At 62.4% G+C, this 22,935-nt stretch overlaps 1 protein-coding gene across 1 annotated transcript in view; it reads left to right on the forward strand.

Annotated features, from left to right (window-relative positions):
* PTPRS (protein tyrosine phosphatase receptor type S) overlaps nt 1–22,935 on the forward strand; it is a 95,386-nt gene that overhangs the window by 64,779 nt on the left and 7,672 nt on the right. Inside the window, exons 10-27 of the mRNA XM_072721701.1 lie at nt 570–839; nt 2,265–2,846; nt 3,753–3,886; nt 4,828–4,972; nt 9,646–9,951; nt 11,215–11,408; nt 11,557–11,583; nt 13,865–13,982; nt 15,486–16,091; nt 16,531–16,628; nt 17,244–17,497; nt 18,133–18,226; nt 18,321–18,536; nt 18,963–19,120; nt 19,784–19,795; nt 20,046–20,158; nt 21,737–21,784; nt 22,813–22,910. Of these exons, the coding sequence (XP_072577802.1) occupies nt 570–839; nt 2,265–2,846; nt 3,753–3,886; nt 4,828–4,972; nt 9,646–9,951; nt 11,215–11,408; nt 11,557–11,583; nt 13,865–13,982; nt 15,486–16,091; nt 16,531–16,628; nt 17,244–17,497; nt 18,133–18,226; nt 18,321–18,536; nt 18,963–19,120; nt 19,784–19,795; nt 20,046–20,158; nt 21,737–21,784; nt 22,813–22,910 (3,473 nt within the window). The remainder of the gene's footprint in view (nt 1–569; nt 840–2,264; nt 2,847–3,752; nt 3,887–4,827; nt 4,973–9,645; nt 9,952–11,214; nt 11,409–11,556; nt 11,584–13,864; nt 13,983–15,485; nt 16,092–16,530; nt 16,629–17,243; nt 17,498–18,132; nt 18,227–18,320; nt 18,537–18,962; nt 19,121–19,783; nt 19,796–20,045; nt 20,159–21,736; nt 21,785–22,812; nt 22,911–22,935) is intronic.

The raw sequence follows: 22,935 nt of genomic DNA on the forward strand, positions 1-22,935 counted from the left end.
CCCAGGGGCCCCCCCACCCCCCAGCCTGCAGCCCCGACACCTGCAGCCAGAATCTTCCGACGCTCCCCACTTGGGAGAGCCGGCGGAGGGGCTGCTCCCCGAAGCCACGTCTGTCAGCAAAGATGAGAAACAGCTGATAAATTTTTGTGTTCGTAACTGTGCTGTGACCAGCCACTCTGGTCTCTGAAACCCTGTTGCTATGAAATAATGCTTCATGTCTCTTTTTATTATATATCGATATATCTCTCTATATATTGTTTGTGAAGTACCTTCCTTTGAAGTTTTGGTTTCTTTGTGTTGAAATTTGATTTTTTAATTTGGTTTTTTTGTTTTCTTTTCATTTGGAAGAAAAAAAAATTTCAGCTTGGGGGGAAAGAAACAGCCCTGTTTATATTTAAATTGTTTTCCACTTTTTTTTTCCTTTTTTTCTTTCTTTCTTTCCTTCCTTCTTTCTTTCTTTCTTTCTTCCTGCTTTTCTTTCTTTTCCCCTCTGCATCCCGTCTCCCCACCCCACTCCCACCCTGCACCCTCCCTCCCCCCCCACCCCACCCGCCGCCGCCCACCCCCAGTCCGCCGCGTGGCTCCGCGATTCTCCATCTTGCCCATGAGCCACGAGATCATGCCAGGTGGCAACGTGAACATTACCTGCGTGGCCGTGGGCTCGCCCATGCCATACGTCAAGTGGATGCAGGGGGCCGAAGACCTGACGCCCGAAGACGACATGCCCGTGGGTCGGAATGTGCTGGAACTCACAGATGTCAAGGACTCCGCCAACTACACGTGTGTGGCCATGTCCAGCCTGGGCGTCATCGAGGCCGTGGCCCAGATCACAGTGAAATGTAAGCGGGGCCCATGGGGCCCAGGAAGGCAGGTCACCTCTTGACCCCGGGCCCAGGTCAGGGGGTTACAGGTGGAAAAGCTCTGCCATTCTGGCTTTGGTCAGTCATGGCTGGGAAGGGGACACTGGTTTATGAACAGGTATTTATGGGTTACACGTTATCCTGGGCCTGGCCCTGTGGAGGGCGACATGGCCTTGTTCTGCTGAAGGGAGAGTCCGGCGTGAGAGACACCCAGGTAGCCAGGCAGCTGTGATACAGCCTGATGGGGATGGTGACGGGGACCATGTGGCGCTGTTCAGACCCCCCAGAGCAAAGGTCTCAGCTCCCAGGAAAGTTAGGTCAGAGAACGGGCCAGAGAAGGTGGAGAACATTTCTAAGGGAAGGAAACAGCCTGTGCAGACTCAGAGAGATGGGGCCGGGAACAGGGGACTACGATTCTCCTGGCGTCTCAAGTTTGTGGTGAGATTTCCAAGGTGTCCCCAAAGACTTTTCTAGCTTTAGAACAGGGTCCGGCAAACTACCACCTGCAGGGTGCATCTGGCCCTCCACTTGTTCTTACAAATAAAGTTTTATTGGCACACAGCCACACTCATTCATCCATGCCTTGTCTGTAGCAGCGTTGGGGCTCCAGGGCTCCAGGAGCAGAGCTGAGTAGTCCCAACAAAGACTCCCTGGCCTACAAAGCTGAAAATAGTTAACCGTGTGGCCCGTTGCCCACAGAGTTTGCCAAGCCCTTGTCCTAGGGCCCTAGAAGGTGTCAGCATTAGCTGGTTGGTTGGTCATTTCGCTGAGGGATTGAACTTCTTCTGGGGCCTCTGTGACTTGAAGACTTGGGACAAGTAGGAGAGAAAGTCACGGTTATCCACGTGCCGGGGACACAGCTGTGAACAAAACCCAGGTCCCTGCTAAGAGCCGGGCTAGGGTGCCACTAGCCAGGGTGGTGTGGAGGCTTTAAGGAATGAGAAGGAGCTGGCCATGTGGGGGGATAGAGCATTTCAGGTACGGGGCACAGCAGGTGTGACGTGTGAGCAGACGGCGTGGCTGAGCAGAGTAAACCACAGAGAGAGGAACAGATCAGGGGCACCAACAACTTCAAGAGTCAATATTTTTCTTAAAGAACACATTTTTTTTTTCTTTAAGTCAGTATTTTCAGCTATACGGGCCACCTAGTCTCCTGCAGCACCCTCCCACCCCCAGCTCTGCCCCTGTAGAGCAGAAGCAGCGATCTGCTCTACGTAGGCACGATTATGTTCCAATAAAACTTTATTTATAAAAACAGGTGCTGGTCTTCAGACCATAGCTTGCCGAACCCTGCTCTAGATGATGGGACGGGGGTCATTAGGGCAGTTGCATGGCTGAGAGTCCTGCAGCCTTTGGGGTCTGCAGCCAGCGTGCCTGATGTGTCACCGTGCCTCCCACCCACAGCTCTCCCCAAAGCCCCGGGGACTCCCGTGGTGACAGAGAACACAGCCACCAGCATCACCATCACGTGGGACTCAGGCAACCCAGACCCTGTGTCCTACTACGTCATCGAATACAAATCCAAGAGCCAGGACGGGCCGTACCAGATCAAAGAAGACATCACCACGACACGTTACAGCATCGGTGGCCTGAGCCCCAACTCGGAGTATGAGATCTGGGTGTCCGCTGTCAACTCCATCGGCCAGGGGCCCCCCAGTGAGTCAGTGGTCACCCGCACAGGCGAGCAGGCCCCAGCTAGCGCCCCACGTAACGTGCAGGCCCGCATGCTCAGCGCCACCACCATGATCATCCAGTGGGAGGAGCCCGTGGAGCCCAACGGCCTGATCCGGGGCTACCGCATCTACTACACCATGGAACCCGAGCACCCCGTGGGCAACTGGCAGAAGCACAACGTGGATGACAGCCTGCTGACCACCGTGGGCAGCCTGCTGGAGGACGAGACATACACCGTGCGCGTGCTGGCCTTCACCTCCGTGGGCGACGGGCCCCTCTCGGACCCCATCCAGGTCAAGACGCAGCAGGGAGGTGAGATGCCCGTGGGAAGTGCGGCTTCGGTGGGGACAGCAGGATTCGGGGCCATTGAAACAGGAGGAGGCAGTGGGGGGGGGGGCAGTCGTGGATCTCGGAGCGTACAGCTGGCTGATCTTGCCTGGAAGCCACAAAGTGGTTTATTCATCCTGCGTGGTGCTTTAAAATATTTTCGTGCGAGCGTTTCAAAGCAGGAAGTTGTCCCAGAAAACCCACATTTCTGTCTTCTCTTGGGAGATTCAATTTGGCAAGCCGGCAGGGCTGTGATTGGACGTCCAGACAGATCCAGCGGCTGTCTGAGTTTGAGATCCCCTGCTCTCCCTTCTCGTCGGGGAGATTGCTGCCACCTGCTTTGAAATTATAAAGGGAAAGCGTATCTGCCCAAAGGCAGCGGGCTGGCCTCCTGGCCGCTCAGGTCAAGGGGCAGGGTGGGGGTGGACCGTTCAGGCATGTGGGGCCCCAGCTCTCTGTGGGTTTCTGGACGGGCTCAGCCTTCAGAACCTCAAATCCAAGACTCAGCTGTGGCCCGAGAGAAGGGACAGAGGGATTGGTCCCCTGCTGCCACAGAGCACATAGAGGATGAGGAATCCATGGTTGGAAACATCACCCCTACAATCTCCGGCATTTGATTTAGGGGAAATCAGAGAGGACGGGGGAATTGAGGTGGGCCCCTGACAATGGGGTGCTGGTAGGGGGCCCCCCTGGGGAAGATAAGAGAAATAAGAAGGGTGGAGAATGTTCCAGGAGGAGTGTCTGGGAGCTGGCAGCCTTTCCTCCGGGGCAGAGCTGAGCTTCATGGGGCTCTCTCTGGGAGAACGGGGGCCACCCAGTGGGTTGGGCACCTCAGGTGGTGTGGACCGCTCCCCGGCCACCCCCATTTCCCCTCTTGTCCCCTCCCCGCAGTGCCCGGCCAGCCCATGAACTTCAGGGCCGAGGCCAAGTCCGAGACGAGCATCGGGCTCTCCTGGAGCCCTTCGCGGCAGGAGAGCATCATCAAGTACGAGCTCCTGTTCCGGGAGGGCGACCACGGCCGAGAGGTACTGGGGCCGGGGGGGCGTGGTACTGGGAGTGGGGGTGGGGAGGGGCGGGGCCTGTGGAGGCGTGGCGGGGTGTTGGGGGTGGGGCCTGCGGGGGCGGGGCCTGCAGGGGCGGGGCGTGGTGGTGGGCGGGGCCTGTGGAGGCGGGGCGGGGTGCTGGGGGTGGGGCCTGCGGGGGCTGGGCGGGGTGCTGGGGGACATGGAGGGGCGGGGCCTGCAGGGGTGGGGCGTGGTGCTGGGGGCGGGGCCTGCGGGGGCTGGGCAGGGTGCTGGGGACGAGGAGGGGCGGGGCCTGCAGGGGTGGGACGGGGTGCTGGGGGACATGGAGGGGCGGGGCCTGCAGGGGTGGGGCGTGGTGCTGGGGGGCGGGGCCTGCGGGGGCTGGGCAGGGTGCTGGGGACGAGGAGGGGCGGGGCCTGCAGGGGTGGGGCGGGGCCTGGGCGGGGTGCTGGGGGACATGGAGGGGCGGGGCCTGCAGGGGCGTGGTGTGGTGCTGGGGGCGGGGCATGGTGGTGGGTGGGGCCTGTGGAGGTGTGGCGTGGTGCTGGGGGCGGGGCCTGCAGGGGCGGGGTGCTGGGGGCGGAGCCTGTAGGGGCGGGGTGCTGGGGGTGGGGAGGCGCGCCCTAGAGTCCTGCTGACCGGGTGCCCGGGTGTCTCTGTGACCCCCCCCCGACCCCCCCACCCTGCATCCCCCCATCATCTCGGATGCTTCCTCCCTCCCCCTCTCCCCCCTCTCCCCCCTCTCCCCCTCTCCCCCCCCCCCCCCCTCTCCCCCCCTCCCCTCTCCCCCTCTCCCCCCCCCCCCCTGCATCTCTGTCCGGGTCCCTCACTGTCTCTGTCCATTCTGCTCTCTTGTGTGTGTCTCTCACCATCTCTGTGTCTCTGCCCCCTGGCTCCCTGGGTCTCCGTCACCCCCCCGCCCCACCCCCACCCGTCCCCAGGTGGGGAGGACCTTCGACCCGGCCACGGCGTTCGTGGTGGACGACCTCAAGCCCAACACGGAGTACGCCTTCCGCCTGGCGGCGCGCTCCTCGCAGGGCCTGGGCGCCTTCACCTCGGTGGTGCGGCAGCGCACACTGCAGTCCAGTAGGTGTCTCGTGGACCCCGCCCTTCCCCGCGGGGGGGCCCCGGCGCTCGCGGACCCGGCCGAGCCTCCGCAGCGGGTGGGGGGCGCCTGGCCCCGGGCGGACGAGCCCACCCGCGGCGCTGGGGGTTCCCGCAGGCCCCGCTTCCCCGCGGGCCCCTGGGCCTGGAGCCCTGGGGGGACGAGGTTCGCCCCCTAGGGCGGGGACGGGTGTCATCTGCACCTTCTCCCTCCTTCCGGGTCCGTCCTGAATCTGGGGCTCGCGGGGCGGCCTTGCTGTGCACCCACAGGAGTTGGAGGGCTGTGGGAGGCTCGTTCCCAGGGAGCACAGTGCATAGAGATCAGTGCCTCCCCAGATGGCCTTGCCCGCCCCCCCCAGACAGGGTCCCCATTGCCAGGGGCAGGAGCAGGAGGGGAGGGGGGCAGGCCCCAGGACAGGCTCTTGCATCCCTGGAGTCTTTGCCGTGCCCGCCCTGCCTCCCTGTCGCAGACGAGTCACCCTGTGGCCAGAACACCGCAGCCGGCAGCTGCCTCTGGGCCACTGTGTGGCCCCTACCGCCGCCCCCCCACCCTTGCCTGCTCTGAGCTCAGGGCCTAGGCAGGGCCCTGATCCCGCCGTCTCCCTGCTTCCCCTCCTCCCTCTGCCCCTCTTCTGCGCTCAGCCTAGCCTGCCGTGGCCCCTTCCCCCTCTCCCCTCCCCAGTCAGTCACCGCACCACCCCAGGCCTTGTTCCAGAAGCAGCCTCGGTGTTCAGACCTTCACGTCCCCCTGGGTGTGCGCACACAGGGTGGCACGGGTCAGTCGCGAGAGACGGAAGCTTGGGCCTGGGTGTCTAAGCCGCTGGGGTCAGGGGCCTCGGAGACACGGCAGCCCTGCCACCACCTCCCCCCCAGCCCCCTCCTGCCCTCCCCACTCCCCCCACCCACCCCCACCCCGTGCCGAGCCGAGAGCTCTGCAGCTCACAGGCGTCTGGGCGTGTTTGTGCGCGAGGCGATCAGTGAGGGTGTCCTGTGGCTTGGGCGGCCACGTGAGAGACTGGCACAGGTGCCGCGAAGGTGAGTACGCGCTGGTCTCAAGCAGGTTCACAAACACGGCCCACCCTGCGTGCCCCCCAGCCTGGGCTCCGGCAGCTCTGGGCTGCACAGAGTCCAGAGCCCAAATTTCGCCCCCAGAACTCTCCACCCCATGGCCAGGAGCCACATCTGGTCAGGAATGGGGAATCTGGAGCTCCCTGCCACCCGTGCTTGTCCGTGGGGCCGTCACACCGTCTCCCCCACCCCTGAAGATACCACGCAGGTTGGGCCGGATTGTGAAGGAGGCGGCCTCCGTGGTCGTCAACAAAGCGGCTTTGGCCCAGCCACACGCGAACCTCCGGGGCGGCCCAGGACAGGGAGTGGGAGAGAAGGGACTCCCCACTTCTCACCCCGAGACGGGTGGGGCCCGAGAGAACTGGCAGCAAGACTCAGGGCCAGGCATATCCCCCTGGGGACTGCGGGCTTCTTAGGCTGAACTCAAGGGTAGGTGGAGGCCAGACCACTCAGCCGTGGGTCTCCCCACACCGTCTCACCTTCCCGCCTCGTCGGCGCCAGTCCGGAACTGCAGCGTGCCCACACTGGGGGCCAGAGCAGGGCTTGGGCCCGCTTGCGTCCGGAGACCCACCCAGAGCTCGGTCTGGCCTTGTAGCTCAGCACTCCGCCAATCCCTCCCTCGTAAGAAAGTCTTATAAGTTAGCAGTTGAAGAGTGGAAGGTAGGTAACCAGACTGGGAGTTTTCTGGAAGGCGTCTTTCTTTCTTTTATTATGGTTTTTCTCATCATCATCACCATCACCGTTGTTTCTTATTTTATTATGGTTTTGATTTTATTTTTCCTCCCCCTTTCTCAGTGAATCCATTCCTTCCGGCACATTCTTTGGTTGGTTTTGTTTTGTTTTTTTTCCACTCCTGCCTGATTCCCCCAGGCACTTTTGGTTGGGGTGGCTGGTCAAGAAATGGGGGAGAGGGCCCCAAGTATCTCGTGTCGAGGAGGGGACTCCGGCATTTCACTTTAAGTGAGGCCAGAGGATTATTCTAGTTGAAATAAGCCATCGGAGAGGCCTCTGGGCTGTCTTGTAGCCTGATGTCTTTGAGGACAGGAGCCTCCGATTCATCTCTGGGTGCCCCTGCCTTGGGGTGTGCACATAACAAGTACTCTCTAAACACAAATGGGGCCGCCATGATGGTGAGGGCTGTATGTACCTTGACGTAAGGCAAAGCCAGTGGCCTCTCTGGGCTTCCCCGCAGACAAGGAGAACTCTGGAGCTACGGGCAGTTGAAGTAGTGTGGCTCCAGCCATCGTCAACTTGCCTGAGGCTGAGGTCTGAGTCCCCATCCTCCATCAAGGCACCCCCTCCACAACAGCGGAGCCTGGGTTCAAATACCTGGCTCTCACCACATGCCCTTGGGAAGGCAGCTTGCTTTTTCCGGCCTTAGTTTCTTCATCTGTGAGGTGGGAGGCGATACACGAAAAGCTTAGGTGGGGTCTGGCAGCCAGTAGGTACACAACTGGTGATCATAGAAAACCAGGCAGGTGGACTTTGAAATTGATTTTCCCACCTGTAACGTGGAAGGAGGCTGGAGGGGTGATAGCTCCAGCCACTTATGTGTCCTGAGAATTAAGTGAGGTATAATTGGGGGACACATTTTGAGCGTAAAGGGCGTAGGGTGTACAAAAGAGGCGATGCATAGACTGTGAGGTTTATTACTGGTGATGGCCTTAATACAGTCTCATAGTAGGTACTGAGCAGATGGGGCCTTAATGTCATTTAACAGAGCCCTTAGCACACTGCCTGGCACACCATAGGTGTTTCATAAATGCTCTTTTAAATCTGAGCACAGATTGGCACAGAATTGGCACCCAACGAATGGAAGCTTTTAGTCATTTTTAACAAGCTTTCCCTGGTGCCCGGTGCACAGTAGGTGCCCCCAAACATGGGGACTAAGATTATTATTCCGAGAAGCCCTTGACATAATGGCTGTCATACAGCAAGTGCTCGATAAGTGGCACTTTCTTTAAGGAGGTTGGCCTGGCTCTAGGCACATAGTAGGCACTCAGGTCGGAGCCATTGTGAGTCTGACAGGGCCTAGCACGGTCTTGGCTACACAGGTTTTGCTCAGAACGTGAGGTTGTCATCTGTAAAGCCTTTGGCAACTGGATGCACAAACAGTAGGTGCTCGAGAGTAAAAACTATTACCATTTATATATAAAGCCCTTAGCACAGCACTCGGCACGCAGTAGGTGCTTAAAAAAGCGAGAACTATGTTCTACAAGGCCCTTAGCACGGTGCCTAACACATAATGTTTAGTAGGTGGGGCTCTGTTGCTGTTGCTGTTTTTTCAGTAAGGCCCCTCGCACCGGGCCTGGCACATAGTAGGTCCTTTTTATGTGGACCTGTTTTAAAAAAAAAAAGTCCTTACCACACTGCCTGGCCTGCAGTAGGTTCCGTGTAAATGAGAACTGCCGTGTTTACCATTAGAGGGCTAGTACGATGCCCAGCGCATAGTAGGTGCTCAGTAAGTAAGACTTGCCATTGTTCTGTGGTGGACTTACTGTGGTGCCAGAAGAACTACGATCCGTAAAGACCTTGGCACATAGTAGTTGCTAATCGGGGCTATACTATCTCTAAATCCCTGAGGCTGGTAGCAGCACAGCAAGTGTCCAGTTAACGGGCGCTGGCATTATTCTTTAAAGCCCTCAGCATGCTAACTGGCAAACAGTAGGTGCTCAAGACATGTGCATTATTTTGTCTCCCACGTGAGGCCGAGAGGGTGGTCCTAGTTGAAGTAAGCCCTGGGGTGGCCTCAGGGGCCCCTGATAGAACCCAGGTGCCCGGTACACAGATGCTTCTGTTGTCAACCTGTGAAGCTCTTCCGCTGTGCCTAGCATACAGTAGGTGCCCAGTAAATGGGACTTTTGCTGCTTTTACCCTGGCAGTGCTGCTCTCCTGGCACCCCATTTACTGTTACCCTAGAAGGCCTAGCGCTGTGCCGAAGCACACAGTAGGTGCCTGATGAAGTGGGGCTTTTATCACAATCACCTGGCGTGGTGCCCGGCACGCAGGAAACGCTCAGCCAATTAGCGTGTTCACCGTTGGTCTATCCCTGTGCCGCGCCCGGCGCACAGTAGGTGTCCATTCAAGAAGTATTTTAGTGTGCTTCCGTCCTTGGTGCCAGGGCCGGCGCACAGTAGGTGTTCAGTGACTCCGTAGAGTCTGAAGCCCGTGGCCTGCTGCCTGGCACATCGCAGGGGTTCATTAAATGACGCTTTTTGTGTTATTCCGTGACGCCCCTGGCGCCGGGGCCTAGTGCACGGCAGGTGCCTCCCGAGTGGGGATGTTACCTCCGCTCCCCACACGCGTCCGTGCGTGCGCAGCCCCCGGGACTGGGGCGGCCTGCCCCCCAGACGTCCCCGCGCTGAGCGCAGTGTTCTTGGCCAGCCCTCCCGGCCCCATCCCCACCCGTCCATCTCACCTTTGGTTGACACCCGCTTCTTTTGGGTTCGACTTCTCTTTGGTTTGGTTCTGTTTTGTTTGTTATCATCTTCTGTTTTATTTTCTCTTTCCCATCTTTTGTTTCCCCGCCCCCCTCCCCGCCCATCCCGCCTCCCCTGCCCGCCCCCACGTTCTCCCCCCCCCAATAGAACCGTCAGCCCCCCCTCAAGACGTTAAATGTGTCAGCACGCGCTCCACGGCCATTTTGGTAAGTTGGCGCCCACCGCCGCCGGACACGCACAACGGGGCCCTGGTGAGCTATAGCGTCCGCTACCGACCGCTGGGCTCGGACGATCCGCAACCCAAGGAGGTGAACGGCATCCCCCCGACCACCACCCAGATCCTGCTGGAGGCCTTGGACAAGTGGACCGAGTACCGCATCACGACTGTCGCTCACACAGAGGTGGGACCAGGGCCCGAGAGCTCGCCCGTGGTCATCCGCACCGACGAGGACGGTAAGCACCGGGCCCTGCCGGGGACCCCGCAGGCCCCAGCCCGCCCCGCGCCTCGGCACCTTCTGCAGAGCTGGGCTGGCTGGTGGTCAAGAGGTAGAAGCCGCAGTCTTGAGGGGCAGACGTGAAGCAGGCGGCCCCCCCGAGGAATCCCGGGCTCCTTGATCCTGGAATTCTCCGTCCTAGACCTTCCGGGCCGTATTTCCTCCCCGGCCCTGTGCCTGGGAGCCTCAGCTGGCAGCCCTGTATTTTTGGGTCCGATGGTGGAAAGTATGGAAACAGTGTGGGGAACGGGCCGCAGCACTTGCACCAAACTTAATGGTCCTTGAGCCCCAGAAGCGTAGCTTGTAGATTCTTAGGATGAGGCAGGGGAAGCCAGATCTGCAGCTCAGGGCTGAGCCATCCTGTCTGGCGAGGAGGCTGCGGCGCGCCGGTGGTGGTAACAACCAGCTCTGGGGCGCGGAGACCTATCCGCAGCCATGGCCAGCTTCTGTGGTGTAAACACCCGGTGTGGCTGGGGCTGACTTCCCGCTAGAAAGTTCTGAGCTGCAGAGGGAGGTGACGCTCTGGTCTGGAGTCCGTTGGCAGAAACTGGGCTACAGGGGGAAAAATGCAAGCAGCTTCTCCCACAAAAGCGCAGGTCCGTGGCGTCGGGACCCCGGCCTGCCACTCGAGAGCCGAGGCCGGAGAGGCTCGGCGGCAGCCCCCACCCTAGGAGGGAAGAGGGACGAAGAGAAGCGGTTGTTGGTGCCAGATCTTGGGGTGTGGTTTGGGGGGGCTGGCTGCGTCCTGGAACGCATCGGGGCACGCAGCTGGGCTGCCTGGGTTCAGACCCAGGCTTTGTTTCTACCTGACCCTGCGGTCAAGGGCCCAGTGCTCAGGGGGCCCCGTTCCCCCATCTGTAAAGTGGGAGTGAGAGCCCCTGCCTGGAAGGGGTGCTGTTAGGATGGAGGCAGGTGGGTGACGCCCGTGGAGCGGGGCGTGCAGGGCCCACTCCTGTTGTGTGGCCCTGGGCAGGTGTCTTAGGCTCTGGGGGGGCCTTAGTTGCCCATCTGTACGTGGCGCCCAGCACTGGGCACCCCCCGCCCCCCCGTGGGGCTATGGGATCCGGGAAGGAGGCCTGCCCTCCCAGCTGGCGGTGAGCGCTCCGACCGCCCAGTTACCCGGCAGCCGCTTGGCACCCTGGCATCGGGCAGCGGTGCTGCCCGGGGGCAGGGCCAGGCGCCCCAGTAACGGCCCTGCCTGCCCCTCCCCTGCCCCCGCCAGTGCCCAGCGCGCCGCCGCGGAAGGTGGAGGCGGAGGCGCTCAACGCCACAGCCATCCGCGTGCTGTGGCGCTCGCCCGCGCCCGGCCGGCAGCACGGCCAGATCCGCGGCTACCAGGTCCACTACGTCCGCATGGAGGGCGCCGAGGCCCGCGGGCCGCCGCGCATCAAGGACATCATGCTGGCCGACGCCCAGGTGGGCGGGGGGCCGGGGCGGGGCGGGCCGGGGCTCGGGGGGGCGGGCGGGCTCCCCGACCCCCGCCGCCTTCTCCCTGCTTCTCTGCCCCTCTCGGGCCACCTGCTCACCTCCTCCTCTCTCCCCTGCCGCCTCCTCCCACGCTCAGTGGGAGACGGACGACACAGCCGAATACGTAAGTAGCACCCCTGCCCGGCCATTGCAGTGCTGTCCCGCGGGCCGCGCAGTGATGTGATACCCCCACACCCCTCCCCTGCACGACCCTTGTAAGAGGGTCTCCTCCCCTGGGCCCCAGATGCCTGCCGGTCACCTCTCGGTCTCCAGTCAGGCACGTGGACGTAGGAGCCCTGCCGGGGTCCTGGCCTCAGAGGTTACGCATCAGCCCTCCTCCCCGGCGGCCCCCAGACCCACCAGGCTCGTCCCGCCCAGCCCCCAGCCGTGGTTTCCACCCCACGCCTCCGCTCTAGCTTCTCCTGCCCTCCCGCCCTGCCCCTACACCCCACAGTCTCCCCCGCTGGGTCCAGGTTGCAGTTGGGCCACTTTCGAACCCAGCTCAGCCGTCTCTGGCCTCGAAATTTCTCTCTCTGGCTAAAGCATCCCCTTCACTGCAGCCCTTGAGTGGGGAGAGGGTCAGCAGGCCCGGGGCAGGGAAGGAGGCCTGCAGGACTGTCCTTATCCTCCCCGCCCCACCCCGTCACCCTCCCCCAGCTTTCTCCAGAGGCCCCGAGCCAGTCGGCATGGCCATGTGGCACTTGGGGCACGTTGCTGCCTCTCCCTAGGCTGTGCTCCTGCCCCGGACGGACCCACAGGCTCTTCTGAGAGCCCAAAGCCTGATGTTACATCGACACCAGCCCCACCCATCACATAGGCCCTGCCTCTTCCCTACCCCCAGGCCAGAGGGGCGTGAGTTCCCACGGGGGGCTCAGGGCCAGGAGACCCTCTCCGTCCCCCTGTCCCCCTCCTCGTGCTCCTGACCCCAGAGCCATCCCCCCCCCCTAGCCCCAGGCATGCTGGACCGTGTTTGTGGGTGTGCATGCGTGGGGACATGGGCACCCATGTGACTTGGCAAGGGCGGATGCAGCTACGTATGCAGGTCGGGCGGCTCCGACATGGGGCGGGCGGGCGCCTGCTGTATGTAGGTCGTGTGCCAGCCAGGCAGTGTGGGGACGCACCCCACTGAGCCCGCCGTCCCGGCCGTCGCAGGCCAGTGCGGGAGAGGACGGCTCACGGGAACAGGGCACAAATACACTTGACCTTGGACGACTCGGATTTGAACCGCCGAGGCCCGCCAATCTGCCGATTGATTTTTGACTAAACACGGACGGTGCTGTAGGCGTGCTTCCTGCTCGTGAGCTCCTTGCTCTTCCCTGAGCTGCTTTACTGTCCAGATACGGTCCCTAACACACGTCACATGCGTAACAGGCAAAAGGTGTGTTAGTTGACTGCGTCCTCCGTAAGGCTTCTGGCCGACGGGAGGCTCACAGCATTGGGTTTAGGGGGGAGTCAGAAGGTATATGCAGATTTTCGATGGCACGGGGGTTGGCGCTCCTAAGGCCCACGTTGTCCAAGGTCAACTGTACGTGTCCAGTTACAGCTCTGGCCGGGGCGGTTATAGACCGTGCTGTGAAGGTCTCCCGAGGAGCTCCCTGGGGGGCTGGGAGGGTGGGTTGCAGACCTGATTTGTAGCTTTTCCCCAGTTCTGGGATATAAATACTCCCACCGTGGCAATTTCGAGCTCCATGGGCGGGGGTGGGGGGGTGCGGGAGGTCGTCGCCCCACAGCTCTCCATTCAGACACAGGCGACAGGATGACCTCCAGAGCACGGACGTAGTAATAAATGTGGTGAAACAATTAGGAAAGACGGTGGGTTTGGAGCATTTATTGCCCTCGTCCTTAGTATTTATTTGTCAGCACGTTTATGGAATTTGCCTTCTGATAACGGCTGTGTTTAAAACTGGCTTTTGCAAAATTCCTGACACCCTAACTCCTGGCCCTCGTGGCCTGGTAGAGGGAATCCCTGGCTCACCGGCGGGGGCAGCGGAGGCCCGAGGCTGGGAGCATGCCCGGTGGCTGGAGCGGAGCGAGCGAGCGAGGGGGAGAGTGAAGGATTTGGGCTCCCCCCCTGCCCTGCCCCTGGGAGGTGGGAGCCCTGGAGGGCTGTGGGCAGAGGGCAGGGCCTGGGTGAGGTGCTTGCAGGTGCCCTTTGGTGGCCACTGGGGGCCGGGGAGGCCCCCCGAGGCCGAGAGGTGATGAGCAGATGACGGGGTGTCAGGCTGCGTGTGCCCATCTTAGCATGGACGTGCTGTGTGTTGGGGTCTGTGCATGAGCTCGGACGCACGCCTCTGCCCTCACACCAGGCCCCACGTCCGTCTTGCTTGACCCCAGCCCCAGGGACGGGGGCGGGCAGGGCCGGTCTCCCTCCGCTTGCGTCGCTGACCCCCCGGCCCTGCCCGCAGGAGATGGTCATCACAAACCTGCAGCCCGAGACCGCCTACTCCATCACGGTAGCCGCCTACACCATGAAGGGCGACGGTGCTCGCAGCAAACCCAAGGTGGTGGTGACCAAGGGAGCAGGTACGACACCCTCCTGCCGCGGCCCCTCGGCCTCCAGAGCACCATACTGCATTCTTGAGCTCGTGCAGGGGGAGAGGGCGGCGGGGACCTCAAGAGGCTGAGCAGCCCCCCTGCCACCTCCTCACGGGTCTCCCAGCCTGGCCTCCCCGCCCCACCCGCAGCCCGCCATCTCCGTCCGGGGCTCCCCCTGGGCACACCCGGCACCCCATGCCCTGCCACGGTCCCAGCTCTGATCACCCCGGGCAGCTTAGCATTTGGAGGTGGCATGCCTGGCTCCCCCACTGCACCGCACGGCCACTTCTCACGGCCCTGCCTCAGTTTCCCTTTCTGGCCCTTCCATCCATCCCAAGGGACCGTTGGTTTTTGTTTCTGTTTTTTTAAATATTTTATTTATTCATGAGAGACACAGAGAGGGAGAGAGGCAGAGACACAGGCAGAGGGAGAAGCAGGCTCCATGCAGGGAGCCCGATGGGGGACTCGATCCCGGGTCTCCAGGATCACGCCCCAGGCTGAAAGCAGCGCTAAACCGCTGAGCCACCCAGGCTGCCCTGTTTTTGTTTTTTTTAACCCCATGGTAAAAACGCAAGGCGGAGGTGGGAGAGGCAGCCACGAAAACACAAGGGGCAGGTGTTGTGGGCAGATGGCACAACCCGGGCAGCAGCTCGATGTGTTTCAGGGATGTCAGGCCCCGAGGCCTCCGACCCTTCCTTCCGGGGGGCCTCCCTCAGCCTGCGCAGCCCGATGTTCCAGGCCAGCTGGACGCGGCCCCTGCCCACACTCCTGCCAGTCCTTGTCCACGCTGTTCCCTCTGTCTGCCTGGCCTCTGTATCCTTCAGTTTCTGGCACCCTCGTTACCTCCTCCAGGAAGCCTCCCCTGATCTCTCCCTCTTCCCCCAGGCACGACATTGCCCCACAGCCAGGCTTGTCAGGCAGACCTACCCCGTATGCCGTGGCTGCTCAGAGCCCGGTTCATGAAAGGTCCTGATAAGTCCTGCAGGAGGAGAAGCCTGGTTTTACTTGTAGAGCTTCTCCTCCTGCAGGACTTCCAGGACCTTGGCACATTGATTGCTACCCAGGCTGTGAGAACTGTGGGGCAAGGGCAGGGTTTTGGACATTCCTGTGTCCCGTGGTATTAGTCATGTGCTGGCTGGAGGGAGAGGGAAATCAAAGAGGCAAGAGATGGCTGACTTATTAACTAAAACAAGAGGTAGACATAGGAGGGCCTGCTCTGACACTGCGGATGTTTTCCTCCATCGGGGTCTCTGAATCCCTGGCCTCCTCGCTCTTCCTTCCACTCACCCAGCCCAGGCCACCCCAGGGCCTTCGCACAGGCTGTTCCCTTGCTTGGAACACCATTTCCCCCAGATCTCCCTCCACTTCCCTTGAGGCTTTGCTTTCTGAGTGCCACCCTCCTGAGACCCACGTTTAAAAATTGCAGCCCCACCCCCGGCTTCCAGACTCGGGTGGCCCCGTGGTCCTGACGCCCGCCCCGTGTCCCCACAGTGCTGGGCCGCCCCACCCTGTCGGTGCAGCAGACCCCCGAGGGCAGCCTGCTGGCACACTGGGAGCCCCCAGCCAGCACCGCCGAGGACCAGGTGCTGGGCTACCGCCTGCAGTTCGGCCGGGAGGACTCGCCCCTGGCCACGCTGGAGTTCCCACCCACCGAGGACCACTACACAGCCTTGGGTGTGCACAAGGGGGCCACGTATGTGTTTCGGTTGGCGGCCCGGAGCCGAGGAGGCCTGGGCGAGGAGGCGGCTGAGGTCCTGAGCATCCCCGAGGACACTCCCCGCGGCCACCCGCAGATCCTCGAGGCGGCCGGCAACGCCTCGGCCGGCACCGTCCTGCTACGCTGGCTGCCGCCCGTGCCCGCCGAGCGCAACGGGGCCATCGTCAAGTACACGGTGGCCGTGCGGGAGGCCGGAGCCCTGGGCCCCGCCCGAGAGACCGAGCTGCCAGCGGCGGCCGAGCCGGGCGCCGAGAACGTGCTCACGCTGCAGGGCCTCAAGCCCGACACGGCCTATGACCTCCAAGTGCGGGCCCACACGCGCCAGGGCCCTGGCCCCTACAGCCCCCCCGTCCGCTACCGGACGTTCCTGCGGGACCAAGGTAGGCGCGCGGCGACCCCCGCACCAGAGCCGGACCGGGCCTCGTGCCCACCCCCACCCCAGCCCCCTCCCTCTCCCCCGCCCAGGTAAGTGGTCACTTTTCTGCTTCCTTGTGGACACTCGAGGCGAGTCCGGACCCCGAGGCTCCGGCGTTGGCAAAGGTGGGACGTGCCTAGGTGGCACCGCCGCCCCCACCGACCCCCCTCCCCTTCCCCTCCCCCTCCTGCTCCGCCTTCTCTCTGCAGCCGCGCCGTCTCCCCCAGCAGGGACTTGGGACAGGGCCAGGCAGGGCCAGGCAGTAAGGCCATGGGCACAGGCCCAGCGGAGGACAGGGAGCGCCTGGGCCGCCCCACCCCACCCCACCGGCCCACCCTGCCCTACCCCCAGTGCTCACGGGGCCTTTCTTCTGCTCTCTTCCGCTTGGCTGCTGCCCGGCACAGTCTCACCCAAGAACTTCAAGGTGAAGATGATCATGAAGACGTCCGTCCTGCTCAGCTGGGAATTTCCTGACAACTACAACTCACCCACGCCCTACAAGGTGCGGCCCTCCCCTAGGGAGCAGGCGGGCCAGGGTAGGGGTTGGGGCTTGGCCAGGGTTGGGAATCAGCTGGACCCAGGGCTGAGTGGGACCAAGCATTGGCAGGGATTGAGGCTCAGAGTTGGGGCTCATCTTGAGATCAGGGCTCAGCTGGGATTGAGACTCCATCTGTGGTCAAGACTTAACCTGGGATTGGGGCTCAGTCTGGGATTAAGGTTTGGTCAGAGTTGGGAGTCAGCTGGGATTGAGGTCTGATGTGGGATCAGGGCTCAGTCAGGATTGGGACTCAGCTGAGATTAAGGCTCCATCTAGGAGTGGGGCTTATTTTGGGATTAAGGGTCAGTCAGGATTGGGACCTGGTCAGAGCTGGACCTCAGCTGGGATTAAGGAACTCATCTAGGATTGAGGCCTATTCTAGGATTAGGGCTCAATCAACACTGGGCTTAAAGTTGGGGCTCCGCTGGGATCATGGCTCAGTCTGGGATCATGGCTCAGCGGGGCTGAGGCCCAGTCTGAGGTCACGGCTCAGCCAGGCTGAAGCCAGGTCTGGGGTCACGGCTCAGTCAGCATCGGGGGCTCGGCCCAGAGCCCCACTGAGCCAGTCTCGGCCCACAGATCCAGTACAACGGGCTCACACTGGACGTGGACGGCCGCACCACGAAGAAGCTCATCACGCACCTGAGGCCCAACACCTTCTACAACTTCGTGTTGACCAACCGAGGCAGCAGCCTGGGCGGCCTTCAGCAGACGGTCACGGCCTGGACCGCCTTCAACCTGCTAAGTGCCAAGCCCAGCGTGGCCCCCAAGCCCGACTCCGACGGCTTCATCCTGGTGTATCTGCCCGACGGCCAGAGCCCCGTGCCTGTCCAGTACGGTCAAAACCAGCCCTGTCCCATGGGACCCCTCGCACCCCGTTAGCCAGCCTGGGGCCGGGCCCGGCCACTCGACCTCACTGCTTCCGTGTCCTCACCCGTGTGTGAAATGTGGGTCGTGTCAGCCCGGCCCATGCAGTGCCCTGATGCTTCTCGTGGGCCCTGCCAGCACGTGTGGCCTTCAGTCTTCTCCTCCCACATTCCTGATTGTCCCCCACCTGTCTCGTCTCCTTTTGGCTCTGGTTTCCCCAACCAGCAGGGAGACAGAAGCAGAAACGGATACTTTCAGACCCACGGTGTGAGAGAGAGCAAGAGTCACCATGGTTGAGAGTCCCCAGGGAGGGATGAGGGGACCCTGCCTAGGACACACAGAATCAAGGATTGTGAGGATGTGTGGGTATGGAAGCTGGGGCTTTGAAGGATGCATAGGAGTTCAAGAAATACAACTGGGGTGGAGTTTCTAGCCAGAAGAAAACGTACTGAAAGCCCGGAGGCTTGAGTCTGGAACTACTGTCCTGTATGGCTGGGGTGTAGGGTGTAGAAGCACAAGGAAGACTCCGAGAGCGGGACCCCACACACCCACCTCCAGAAGGCATTCCTTGGACGTGCCCTGACCCTTCCTCTCCCCACAGGAACTACTTCATCGTGATGGTGCCGCTGCGCAAGTCCCGTGGCGGCCAGTTCCTGACCCCGCAGGGCAGCCCGGAAGACATGGATCTAGAGGAGGTAAGGCGGGCGCCCAGGCCTGCCCTGCCCCGCCCCTCGTAGGCCCTGGGGCTGCCGGCCAGCCTCTGAGCACCCCCCGCCTCCGTTCCCACAGCTGATCCAGGATATCGCCCGGCTGCAGAGGCGCAGCCTGAGGCACTCGCGCCAGCTGGAGGCGCCCCGCCCCTACATCGCGGCTCGCTTCTCCATGCTGCCCCCCACCTTCCACCCTGGCGACCAGAAGCAGTACGGCGGGTTTGACAACAGGGGCTTGGAGCCCGGCCACCGCTACGTCCTGTTCGTGCTGGCGGTGCTGCAGAAGAGCGAGCCCGTGAGTGCCCCCCATGTCTGTCCACATCCCACCATCCTGCCCCCGTCCTCCCAGCATCCTGTGGTCAGGGCTGCACAGAGGGAAAGACTGGAGGTCGGGTGGGGGGCCGGTATCCCAAGGAGGAAGGCTCTTTTGAGGAAGGGGCTTTGGAACTAGGGCTTCCGGGGCATGGTGGGAGTTCACCCAGGGAGAGGTATCTTCTGGGTCGGTGTGCGCGGAGGGCTAGAGGTGCGGCCAAAGCAGAGGGAGGGGTGGGGGGAGCGGAGGCTGGGGAAGGTCCATGCAGGCCATCAGGGTCAGGGCTTTCAGGAAGCGTCGGGGCGCTGAGAGAGGGGAGGGACGTAGATTTGCGTTCAAAGAGGCCCCGTCCAGCCAGCGTGCGTAGGACGGGCGCTGACTGAGGCCCCTCCTGCCCCGTTCCCGCAGACATTTGCGGCCAGCCCGTTCTCGGACCCCTTCCAGCTGGACAACCCAGACCCCCAGCCCATCGTGGACGGCGAGGAGGGGCTCATCTGGGTGATCGGGCCCGTGCTGGCGGTGGTCTTCATCATCTGCATCGTCATTGCCATCTTGCTCTACAAGAAGTGAGCCCCCCCAACCCGGCCCCCCCCCTCACCCCCCTTGGCAGGAGGGAGGGCCTCCTGGAAAAGGCGGGAGGTTCCAGAAGGTTCTGGGGGAGGGCTGGTTCTGCGGGAGGACCACTGCAGTAGAGGCTCAGAGAGGTCGAACCACTGGGCCAGAGTCACGCTGCCTGGGGAGGGGTAGGGCCGGGGTTCAGACTCCTGTCGGGCTTCACGCGCCCCTCAGCAGGATGGTTTGGGGCGGAGGCTCCCTCTGAGCGTGGTGAGGGTAGGAACCATTGCGGCCACACAGGACGCGTCTCTGCTCAGGAAGGGGAGGCCGGAGCTCACCTCCTTGAGATGGGGACCCAGGTGGGAGGGATTAGGCCCGTTTCCCAGTAGACCTCAAGGCTCCCAGCGGTTAAGAAAGCCCCACCCCCCACCTCCCCTTCCATACCCGTTGGGGGGTTGGGGTAGCTGGGTGACGGGCACTGAGGGGGCACGTGATGGGATGAGCACTGTGTGTTGGCAAATCGAACTTCAGTAAAAACAAAAAAAGAAAATTAAAAAAGAAAAGAAAAAAGCCCTACCCACCACTGTCACAGGACAGGTGCGGCGTGGCCAGCGCGCCCGCCCTCATCTGTCTCCTTTTCCCTCCTTCTAACCTGTGTCTGCTTCTGGGAGCAGCAAACCTGACAGGTAAGGACTGGCCTCGTCCTGGGAGGCTTCAGGCGAGGGGCCGGGGAGGGGGAGCGGGCCGGGGGCGCACCCAGGGGCTGAGGGGACGCCGTGTATGGTCCCGCGAACCCCAGTTGCGCCAGTTTGCAGTCCCTTCCCCCACCCCCGGCTGGGTCGCGCGTCCGTGGGCCCTGACGGCTGTTCTCGCGTGCACACGTGCGTCTCGGGCACACGCGGGTGCTCACCGCGCCCCCCGCTTGCTCCCACACAGTAAACGCAAGGACTCGGAGCCCCGCACCAAATGCCTCCTGAACAACGCTGACCTCGCCCCCCACCACCCCAAGGACCCCGTGGAAATGAGGCGCATTAACTTCCAGACGCCAGGTATGTCCCTGATCCCAGGATCAACGCCGCCAGGGGCAGGTAGCACGAGAGAAGAGGACGCGGCCCCTTCGGCGGGCCTCGGCCGGCCTCGGCGGCCCCTGGCAGAGCCGTTGGCTGCGGTTTAAACGCCTGGTTCCCAGAGCCCTCGGTGGACCCAGGCTTGGCAGTTGCCGAGGATGGGTTCTGGTTGCAACCAAACGAGGCTTCTGGAAAGCTGCGCTCACACACGTGGCGGTCGGGGGCGTCTCTGGGAGCAGGAAGGACACCTAAAAACAAAACCGAGATGAGCCAAAGGAGCTGCATTTCTTCAGCCAGAAAGCGCGGTGCTTCTGGTTCCCACTCCTGGTCTTAGGGACGCTCCGTGGGGGCATTTGGGGTTTTCCTTAGCCTTTTCCCACACCCCCCATGGGATGTCCCATCCCTCCCGCCCCCAGTGAGGTGCAAAGACTGTGCCTCCCCCTGCCCTGCACGTCTCTCGTCCACGGTGACCCGTGCTCCCCGGAGATGCGCAGGGGCTCCGCCCAGGGTCCCTGCCACACCTGGGAAGAGCCCCGATGAGCCATGGTCTTGTCCTTGATCGCTGTCACGCACGGTGACCCCCACACGCCCTCACCGTTCTCCCCTCTTACTGGGCCTGTGCCAGCTGCTTCTAACCAAAGGGAGGAGCTTTCCATTTAACTGATGGCCGCTGTTCTCCTTAGGCGGTCGCGCAGAGCGGTTACACCTGTCCCTCCACCCGCCCCAGCCTCTGCTTCCTGTCTCTGAACTTCCTGTCTGCTTCCTGTCTTTGTAGTAACCGTTTCCAGCCCCACGGAGGGCTTTAAACATTTGCGTGTTAACTGATGGCTGCAGTCCCCGTCCAGGGCTCGCGCATGGCCTCACACACTATCCTTACTATACGCCTTTTCTCTCTTCTGCGGCCGGACTGACTCGCACCGGTTCTGTTTTTATGCACATGAGGGTCTTGATCGCTCCTATTTAACTGGTGGCTGCAGTCCTCCCGAAGGGATCACGAGCGGCCCCACGCGGCACCTCGAATGTACTCCCTTCGCTTTTCTGTCCCTGGACTAGGTCACGTCGCTTCTTTTTTCACTCAAGTGAGGATTTTTAACTCACATGCGTTTAACTAATAGTCGTAACTCCTAGTAGTTGATCCCGTAAAGCTCACGGCACGGGCCCATGGGTCCCCCTGCCCTCAAGTTCCGCCCTCACTGCACCGCACCTCATTTGAAATCTCCTCTGCTGACCCCCCCCACCCCAGCGGGGGACCTGAGGCCCGGTTGGCTGGGGTGCAGGGAGGGGAGACACATGGACAGAAGGCCTAGAGCTTTGGAAACTTCCCGGAATCCCAGCTGCTCCAGAGGGATCCCCAGCGGCTCCCGTAGGTTCCTTGGGGGGGGGGGGGACGGGGCACCGGGGGGCACCCGGGCAGCGTGCATTCCCTTGTGCGAGTCTCTCTGCCCCTCTGCGTCTGTCGGCCGGCCGTTGTGCGTGCATCCCGCGAGGGGTGGGGGAGGCGGGTGTGTCCCCCCCCCCCCCCGTGTGTTTTCATTTATTTATTGTTTGCTGTTTCTGCAGATTCAGGCCTCAGCAGCCCCCTCAGAGAGCCGGGGTTTCACTTTGAAAGTTAGTTCCTGTGTCTCTCTGTTCTTGGCTTCCTTGCGCGCCCCCCACCCCCACGTCCCCCCGTTTGTTCTCATCTTGGTTCTCCATCCCGCCCCCGGTCTCTGTCCACCCGTCCTGCGCTGGCTTCTCAAGGGAGCTGGGGTCTGGTCTGTTGGGTCCTTAGGTTGCTGGTTGTGACTGCGTGGGTGTGGGGGGGGTGGGGGGACAGGATGGTCCTGCGTGAGAGGCAGGGGGACCCACAGGGCAAGCGGGTGGACCCCAGCTTCACTCCTCAGATAACGGTGCTTCTGGGGAGCACCCAGGGGGGCCGGGGACGGCAGGTGCCCGCCAGCCTGCAGCCTGCAGGGTTTGCCTCTGTGCCAGCACCGGGCTCAGCCCATTGGGCCCCAGGACAGGAGCAAGGTCTAGGGGAGAAAGAGCCAGGCCCCCCCCATTGCCCCCAGCAGCTCCCCCGCCCCGAGGGGGTCACTGTCCATGCAGCAGGTGCAGAGCCCTCAGAGGTCAGGGGCTCACATGGAGAAATGGGGACCCCCTGCCGGGTACACAGCCTGCCCGGTTCCTCAGCTCCCCACTCTGAACCCAGACGGGCAGACAGGGGTGTGGGCCCCCCGCCCTGGGGAATGCAGCCAGCTGTGTCTGCTGCTTTGTGTGTCACTCACCTGCTTCTTGCCACGAAGCACCAGAAGCTTGGAGACTTCCGGGGCCACCCCTTCCGGGCCCCCTGCATCCCCCAGCTGGGTCGGGGGCACCGGGATGGGCCGACATCACAAGCCGGGGGTGTCAGACTCAGCTGGGAGCTGCTCCTCCAACAGCCCACCTGCAGACAGGACCTCCCCACCCCCCCGCAGGCCTGGGCTCCGGGCTCCAGCGTGGGGGGGCCATCCAGACCCCTCCCCTCCCCGCCACGCGCTCTAACCACAGCTCGTCCATCACAGACTCACACCGCAGAGCGCCCCCCGCCCGCCGGCCCCCGGGCTGGCTGCTGAGTGACCGGCCCGCACCGCGGGGTCTGCTCTCCCCCCCACCAGGCATGCTGAGCCACCCCCCGATCCCCATCGCAGACATGGCCGAGCACACGGAACGCCTCAAGGCCAATGACAGCCTCAAGCTCTCCCAGGAGTACGAGGTGAGCCCCCCGACCGCCTCCCGCC

The sequence above is a fragment of the Vulpes vulpes genome, chromosome 9 (genome assembly GCF_048418805.1).
Source record: "Vulpes vulpes isolate BD-2025 chromosome 9, VulVul3, whole genome shotgun sequence".
In the NCBI taxonomy this organism is placed as follows: Eukaryota; Metazoa; Chordata; class Mammalia; order Carnivora; family Canidae; genus Vulpes; species Vulpes vulpes.